The sequence below is a fragment of the Hippocampus guttulatus genome, chromosome 13 (assembly GCF_054856545.1).
Source record: "Hippocampus guttulatus isolate MCC_2025c chromosome 13, RoL_Hgut_1.0, whole genome shotgun sequence".
NCBI lineage: Eukaryota > Metazoa > Chordata > Actinopteri > Syngnathiformes > Syngnathidae > Hippocampus > Hippocampus guttulatus.
The window spans coordinates 15,882,628-15,891,270 of record NC_141273.1 but is presented as its reverse complement, the minus strand read 5'-3'; the positions used below and the strand labels follow the sequence as shown (position 1 = coordinate 15,891,270).

The window sequence follows — 8,643 nt, the reverse complement described above, 5'->3', positions numbered from 1 at the left end:
TTGTGTCTTTAACAAAAGAAATTAGCGCAGTGTTGCACATTCCTTCTCTTTTTTTTCCTTAATCTTCTTTGCGGACTGAGTGTCCCAGTGAAGCTGGTGTTTTGTTGAATGTGGGGGTGGGACAGTGAAATCTTAAGATTCTTTCTCTTGGGAACCAAACTTGTAAACTCAAACTTGACTTTACAAGGTAAACTTTTTTTGTAAAAAAAAAAAAAAAGAAAGAAAAAAAAGGCATTTTGCCTGCCCCATAAAGTTGGATTGGATAAACTTTATTGTCAAATGTACTATATTTGTAACATACAGCACAGATGAAATTTCTTCCCTCTCAAAACAAGAGTTTATGTTGCCTTGATTCATTTTGTATTTTCTGCCATTTTGTGTTCTCCCCACAGGTGGCGTGGCCATTGGGAATTTGGGGAAAAATGTTGATTTTCCCAAACGGCCGGTGTATTTCCGGGCCGGGCCTGGGCATCACCATTTTAAAAGCTTGCCAGTCATTTTGCACCATACGTTTCTGACAGTAGTTTTTGCTTCGTATAGTGGTGCTGAGCCATTTTCTGTACGCTCATAATGGTCATTTTTCTCCCATTTTACATTCTGCCTGTCCTTTTCCAAAGTCGTTTTGTACGCTTCTTCTCATCATTTTCCTCCATTCTCACATTCTCGGCTTCTGTCTGGAAGTGAAGAGTGTGTTTTATGATGTGGCCCTACAGCACACGTGCACTCTTCAGCCAAGTTTCTTTTGCTTGCCGGCTCCCCCCCCCCTGCAGGGGTTCCCGCTTACCCATAAAGATTTTTTTGCCCCCCCCCCCTTTTTTTTTTTTTTTTTAAAGTCTGGTCACAAAGAGCGGTGGCGTACATGGTTACCGCCGCACTTGTTGTTGTCGTAGCGTGTTTACAAAAAGAGGAGTTACCTCGGACTTCCCAGGGCTCCCCCTATTCACGCGCGGAATCTCATTGTTGGCCCCCGAAGGACATCATTCAAGCTGCTGTTTTAGGGGCGGGAGGGAGGCTCGCACTTGGTTAGAGCTGTCCGGCGCCGGGGTGCTACGTCTTGTGGCCGTGACAGCGGCAGTCGGTGGCCAAACGTTCCCAGGGGAGACACAAGATGGCAAGTTTGCGTTGGGCCTGGTTGCTGCTGACCTTGACACTCGTCTCCGCCCAAGGTGATCTGCAGACGTACGAAGAAGGTGAGCCGTTCCTTTTTCTTTTTTTTCCTTTTTTTTTTTTTTTTGAAACTCGTTTCACACAGATTTAATGCAGTTGCGCGCGGGAAAAATGCCAAGTTGGACTGCAGGCAGGAAATTCTTGGAGCTTTTTGCCTTCATAAGATAAGAATTTTGTTTTAATTATTTGTCTCACAATGGAGAAATTCCCAATTTACAGCAGCAAAATTATGAAAGAAGACAAAAAGTATATCAATAAATATATTAAAATGGGCGAGTGGGGGTGAACTCGCGCTTAGTTAAAGAAGCACCGTTTCTGTCAACGCCGCTTGACATCTGCAACACAACTTGAGCCATTTTTCCACCTTTGAGGTCTCTTTAAAGAGGAAAAAAGTGACAACAGCGCAAACTCAGAAAAAAACGGAGTCTTTATTTTTCAACAAAATTAAAGGGAGAAAAAACGAGTTACTTGTGGAATGCCGCACTCATATTTACTTCAGCTTCGCATCTGTGTTGCACTGTTCATATTTTGAACACAACCTGTACTTTTTCCTTCTCCACCGATTTCTCCCCTGAAAACATATTTTGTCGCTCAAAATGTATAAAAAAAAAAGATCACCAGGCCCCAATTACAAATTTGCTGTCTAAACTGAATTTTAAAACAAATGCCCTATTGTCTAGAAGAGAAAACAAAAACGACTCAATGAACATGCTGAAAGACAAGGGAAGACTTTGAGTTTGTATTTTTTTTAATTGGAAACCAATATTTGCCCTTTGAAAATTTATATCAGCTCCAAGTGTCGGTGATCGGCTTCCTGGAGTTCTCATTTTCAGTATCGGCCACAAAAACACTATTTCGAGACAAAACCTGTTTTGTTCTTTACATTCTATTCACTTCTTACGCTCATGAAACAAGACATTACAATTGTTCCTTATGTTGTTTGCACCATGAAGTAGAAAAATTCACTGCCTTTATTTTATTCATCTCAGGGGTCTGACAAAATGGCCGCCACTTGAGCTGGATTTTCAATATTAACAAAACATCGTGTTTGGATTAATGCGGGCACATAAAACATATTAAAGGAAAAAGGGAATTTTTGACAAAGTCTTCAGGGCACAAGCATGCAGATTACAGGCATGTTTTTTTTTTTTGTCTTTGTGCTTTCATTTAGAGCTGAACGAAACGGTCATTTGCACCAACGACCACATGGAAGTGGTTATTCCCAGCGCTTTCTTCCTGCACAAAGTCCCCCCTGTTTACGTAAGTCGTCGCACGCCCCCCCCCTTTTATTTCCACCTAAACTGATTTTTTTTTAATCATACTGTACGTGTGTCCAGGTCTGGGATTTGCATCTAAATGACCCCGACTGTCGAGGCGTGGAAGTGGGCGACGACTACGTCTTCAGCATTAAGAGCAACCTGTCCCACTGCGGAAGCATCATGGTAATACTGGATGTCGATCAATTGTTTCAAACTCGGGATGCAGGTGTTTGTTTATTTTATTTATTTAATTGTTTGCTGCATTTGGATTTCAAGCTTAGTATTTGGGGTACAGTTAAAAGTTTGGGTTTTAAAATTGGGGTATCGAGTCTGCTTTCGTGTTTAAAGCCAATGTAAGGGTTTCAAGCCAATTGGCCCTAAAGCTAGGGTTCAGGTTTCAGCACAGGATAGCGTTCAAAACGAGGGCTGGGTCTCAAATTAGGGTTTCGAACAAGGATGAGGTGTTTTAAATTATGGTGTAAAGTAGGGATGGCTGAGTACTGATACCAGGTATTGTTATCAAACCGATACCTGATACTACAGGGGGAAAAAAAATCAACTAAGTCTTCCTCGGCAATAGTTGGCGCTATACTGCGGCAGTATGAAATCCCGTCTCGTTTGCGTCCAAAAGAAAGGTCTTTGTTTTCGTTTTGTTTTTTTAATTTTGTGAAACGAAATGTTATACATCAAAAGTTCTTGAGGTAGCGTACTCTGTATCGGTGAGTACTCAAAGAGTGAATACTTACTGTATACTATTATCTGTCTTGAAGAAAAAAAACATTATTTTTGAACATCCGTAGTTTAAATCATAGTGTTAGGTCTTCAATCCAGGTTGAAGGATTTAACTTTAGTGTTGAAAACTAGTGTTAGGGTTTGAATTTAGGGTTTCAAGCCATTGTTAGGGTTTCATGTAAACAGCCCCTCCAACGGGACGCTTGACGTTTAACCTCGTACCCCGAGATAAAGACAAAGTGCGCTTTATGTCTTCATTATTGACAAATAAAATTCCCGCCGCTTGTCAGTGGTCCGTTTTTACGATGCTGTTAAAGCAACAGGCTGTCGCTTTCCCCCCTACTTCAGAGCCCGAAAAAATTGAATAATTTACAAGCGCTGACGTAAATTCTGACCCGGGAGTCTGGAAGTCAGACACCAAGAGACCCAGACAGAAAGTCAAGAAGAATGGTTGTGAGAAAGTGGCAGAGCTGATGTTTATGTCGGGCGGTGCCGGAATTGCCCCTGAAACAACTCTGAGGCCCCCCCGGTTGGCCCCACCCAGATAGCCTCCCGTGCTTGCAAATGATCGTGATTTACATGGAAATTGAGGAACGTTTGCACGCTACCCCCATCTTAGTCTCTCGCTTCCTTCAAATACAAACACTTTTAGATTTAAACCGGACGACTTGGAGCACCAGAACACTCGTGGAGATGTTTGAAAAGGAAGAAATAGAATACAAGAAGAGCTCAGTTAGCCATTAGCGCAATGGTTCAACAGCTTGGCTTCTTCATACAGTGGAACCACGATTTGAGTTACCGGTAATTTTTTGGAGAGGCTCTCATTACTTCGTACAGGGATGCTGCCTTAAGACATAACAGTGTTTTCAGCGAAAAAAAATAACAAAAACAAACAAACAAAATAAATACGTTTTCAGGAACAGTGGCAACGTAAAATGGCTGCCTTCTGACTTCAGCGACGAGAGGCCAATTGTGAATCCATTTATATGTTTGTGGCGTTTCTGGGTTGACCCGCTCTTGTCATAGATAAACAGTCCTACAATAGACCACAGCAAGCTTTAAAAAAAAAAAAAAAAAAGCCTCACTGTGGCGGCCATGTTGGTAGTGTCGATATTCCCAATAAAGGGAATGGAAAGCATGGACATTAGGTTAGCATCCCCTCAAGCAACCAGCTCAAAGGAGCGTGTTATTTTTGCCTATTCATATCTATTGTTTGTTTGTTTTTTAAATGAGGAGGAACTAGTTGTGTACATGTCTCTGGAACATAGTTTTGGTATAGTGCACAGTTTTTTTCTTTTCTTTTTCTGAGGCATGCAATTGTAACGGAGGTTGAGGGTTAGGGTTTCAAAAGAAACTTTTAGCCAGAGTAAAGGTCTCAAACTAGAATGGACTAGGTTATGTGACATTAGGGTTTCACATCGGGATTTCAAACCACGTTGTATCAAACCACGGTTGTAAAATAGAGTTAGGGTTTCAAGCAATGGTTAGTGCTTCAAATTCGATTTTCGGCTCCAAATTAGAGCTTCAAAAGAGCGTTAGGGTTGGGTTTCAGTGCTTTATTTCCGTTTTACAAATTAAGGTTTCAAACTTGGTCTTGGGTTTCAACCCTAGGTTAGGGCTTGAAACGAGAGCTTACATGCTTTGGTTAGGGTTTCAGGATAGCGTTCAGGTTTTACATTAAGGTCTCAAGGAAGTGTCATGGTTTCAAATTTGGTTTCGGATTTTAACTCTGGGTTAGAGTTACGAATTAGTGTTAAAATCTGTAATGAGGTTTTATATTTGGGTTTCAAGCTGGTCGTGGAGTTGCCAGGGATTCAAGCTGTATATTGATGACGTGTAGACGATACGTTGATCGTTGTTTTGCCTTGTTCAGACGTCGGACGCCACTCACATCCTCTTCGTCAACACCATACACAACAACCACACCGACGTCATAACCAGGAATTACATCAACATCACCTTTGTGTGCCGCTACCCCATCAACTACATGGTGCAGCAGCCCAACGGGGAAAACATGATTCGCGTGGATGTCAGGTCAGCCTCTGTCTTCTTCTTCTTCGTCACGTCACACGTACTTCCGGGCGGTAAAAGCTCAACCCTGCGCCAGCAGCGCCCCTTGTGGACAAACATGTATTTGGCGGAGCCGTTGTGAAAATGGGGAAATTTACTCTGGCTCAAAAAAAAAAAAAGCTCATTGTGAATCTCTTCGTTTTTTCCATGGTTTCACTGCATGTACGTTTTCTTCCACCCAGAAGTACCTTTGCTTCGTTAGTTAAAATGTCTCTCGGCGTCCCGGTGGTCCTCTGCGGTTGACCATGATCTCTCCACACACACATGCAGGACCATCACTCTCAACACGGAGGACGGAAACTTCTCCGTGTCCATGCTGCTGTACAAGGACGAGGCCTTTGAGGACAAGTGGACCACCGTCCCCTCGCTCACCCTGGACGATGACATCTTCGTCAAAGTCTTCATGGTGAGACAGCCGAGTATATTCGGAGAGCGCACGTTAAAATGCGCGGTTCGCCAAACGGAGAATAATGTCGACGTCTTTATTTAAAAGGTTTGTCAAGTGCCAATCCAATTGATATTTTCTTCTCTAAAAATTCATGCAAACTCCAGACAGGAAGGCCGGGCCCCAGAATCGAACCCCGAACCTCTGTATGGGGTTCGATGCCAACCGATTTGATTACCGTGCCGCCCACAATTAATATTAAAAAAACTTGGAAAAATAATTGCATGCAAATAATTTCCTCATTTTTTAAAACTTTTGTTTCATTTTCATTCGGAACTGAAATATTTTCACATTTTAATCCAAATAATTAAAAAAATTTAAAAATTCTTCATTCAGAAATCGTTAAAAAAGGCAAATTTCATTTCCTCACAATGCAAAATATTGTCTTTGGTTTAACTTCTGTTCAAAAAGCCTGAAATATTTTCAGCCTTTTCATTTTGCTGAAAATATATATATATTTTTTGCTTGCTTTTTCTTGGACTGCCTGTGCTCTCCTCCCAGATTCCAGCTCACCTGATGTTACGCATGGAGAGATGCTGGGCCACGCCCACCAAGGATCCTTACAGCCACATTCAGTACACCTTCATTCGGGACAGGTGGGCGGCACATTATCTCAAGCATTACAAGGGAACAGAATTTCAGCGTTTTCAATAAATTCTGCAAATCGCATACCTGACACCTATACGGTGCTATGTGCTTGTCAAAATAATCCAGGTCCATGTCCAAATGCGTTTGAGACTATAGAAATCCCCGTAAAATTTGCCTTGGCTAAAATGAGAATACCATAAATCCCATAAAAGTGACGTAAAAAAATCTGTTAAATATAACCACTTTTTCAACCCCATAGCAGTTACAAAACGGAGACTACCCCAAAACCCGTAACAGAAAATGCAAGACTACACAATGCTTCTCAGGCTCCAAATGTGAAACGAGAGAGTTTGTTTCTCCGCTCAGCCAAACCCGAGTCCCCGGTTGATCACGTGATGGTGGAACAGAAAGGCCAGGTGTTACATTTTGAGCCGCCGCGGACGTCCTTGACAACCAGGCAACATTTGGCGCCATTGGCAACGGCGCAGCAACGCATCGCGGCAGTGAAAGAGAACACACACAAGTGTCTTGAACGTCGCAATCCATCTGGGCGGTCCCATTTATTTGCTTTTGTTTTCTGGTTCCCCCCCCCCCCCTCCCCGCCATCAGCTGCCCCGTGTTGACAAACCAAGAAACCCTGAGCGTGCTGAAGAACGGCCGCGGCGCTGACGCCACGTTCAGGATCCAAATGTTCAAATTTGTGGGCGGCTCCTACGACAACGTCTTCCTGCACTGCAACGTCCACATCTGCCACAACAGCCCCGGCCTGTGCCAGCCTGTGAGTGTGTGCACTCGCTATTTACCGTCCACCGCCTCAGTAAATAAAAGACGCTCTTTCCCTCTGTGTGTGTGTGTAATATTTTATATTTTCCCCACTGAAACCGCCAGAACTGCTCGACTGAAGATGTCCTGTTGAGGACGCGGCGAGACATTCCGCTGTCCCACACGGTGTCCTACGGTCCCATCAGACGACGACCCAACGACAGCGAGAATCCCCGTTTAGGTACGTCCCTGAAGCAGCTCCATTCGGGTGCGCTGTATACTCTACGAGCGGCCAAATGTTTACGTTTGTTTTTTTTGGGTGGGGGGTGTTGTTACCCATCGGGAAAGAGCTCCCCAAAATTCAGACATAAATGTTTTATGAAGCACAAAAATGCATCAAAATATGTAACAAGTACATGTTACCATTAGATTATTGCACAATAAATGAGAGTTGTGCGCAGTGTAAACAACAGAATAAAAAAATAAAAATGATGGCCATTTAACTTCTAACTGTGTCCTCATCGTTTTTTGCCCTCTTTAGTTCATGTTCTCTCTCAGGAGTGGTTTTTGCCTGGCGTTTTGTAAAGCACCGATCCAAGGACGTTTGCTTTTGTCGGCTTTTAACAATCCTTCAAAAGCGTCCGAGGCAAACAAACCATCAGCATCGTGAGCGATCGCCGGATTGGTGAAGACTTTTTCTGAGTGATTCTCATTTACAAAACTATCGGAACACCGCCTGGGTGAATGACGAGAACGCTGAATCAACACCTCGCTATCTATCTTCACACATAGACACGTATGGTAGAGGTCCCTCTTAGCCAATGGGAAGCCAGGATGATGCTGGGGAATAGCCAATGGCTGAGCAGCTCTAAGTATGTTGCGTTCAGGAAACTCGGAGCTGTGACTGGCAGCCCATACTGTATTTTTACCTTTTCTATCTTGAAATTTCTTTTGTAACAAGAAGCGATATTTTCCTGCTGAGGCGTTTCGTAACTTGAAAATTTCGTATGAAGAGACGTTCCTAAGCAGAGGTACGACTGTGGTTTTTTTTTTCCTGTGCAGGTGGACTCCCACCGGTGGAGACCTTCATCCTTGGGGGGTTCCTGGTGGTCCTGTTGCTGGTTGCGGGGGTCTTAGGGAGACTGTGGATTCGTTCCAGGCGCTTCTACCCGGCGGCGCGAGAGGCTCAGCTCACCCTGTCCAACGTACACCACATCTCCGAAGTGGCCTCGTGAGTCGACGGGATCCAAAAGCGTTCCACTTGATTACCACTTTGGATTCAAGATTTGTCATGAAATTGTCTGTGATTCACACTCAAGTGAAGGACTGGAATACCTCATCGTAGAACTTTCTGTCTGTTTTTCTGTATTATGTGATGTTTTATTGGCAGAGTAGAAATGACATTGATAGTTTTTCCTCAGTCGCTCCGATCCATTTCTCGGCTCGGATTTGAAATTTGCAAAAGTGTACGTGCGTTTGTCAAAACAATTTCTACAAATAGCACAAGACCGAGCAAGAGTCATACTTTGTCGCTGGCATCGCAGCCGAAAGATTCCACGTGAAAATTTGGCAAAGCTAGCCCCAAATGTTGCATGCTAACCTTTTCTCATTTCTCATTCT

At 43.3% G+C, this 8,643-nt stretch overlaps 1 protein-coding gene across 1 annotated transcript; it reads left to right on the top strand.

Annotated features, from left to right (window-relative positions):
* Positions 1–1,044: 1,044 nt before the first annotated feature.
* Positions 1,045–8,450, top strand: LOC147196609 (pancreatic secretory granule membrane major glycoprotein GP2). Its single transcript, XM_086126777.1, has 9 exons — positions 1,045–1,190; positions 2,339–2,427; positions 2,505–2,609; positions 5,032–5,192; positions 5,499–5,634; positions 6,175–6,269; positions 6,871–7,039; positions 7,150–7,264; positions 8,086–8,450. Exons 1-9 carry the CDS (start codon positions 1,109–1,111, stop codon positions 8,256–8,258), a joined length of 1,125 nt encoding a protein of 374 aa, XP_085982903.1. The 5' UTR covers positions 1,045–1,108; the 3' UTR covers positions 8,259–8,450.
* Positions 8,451–8,643: the final 193 nt, after the last annotated feature.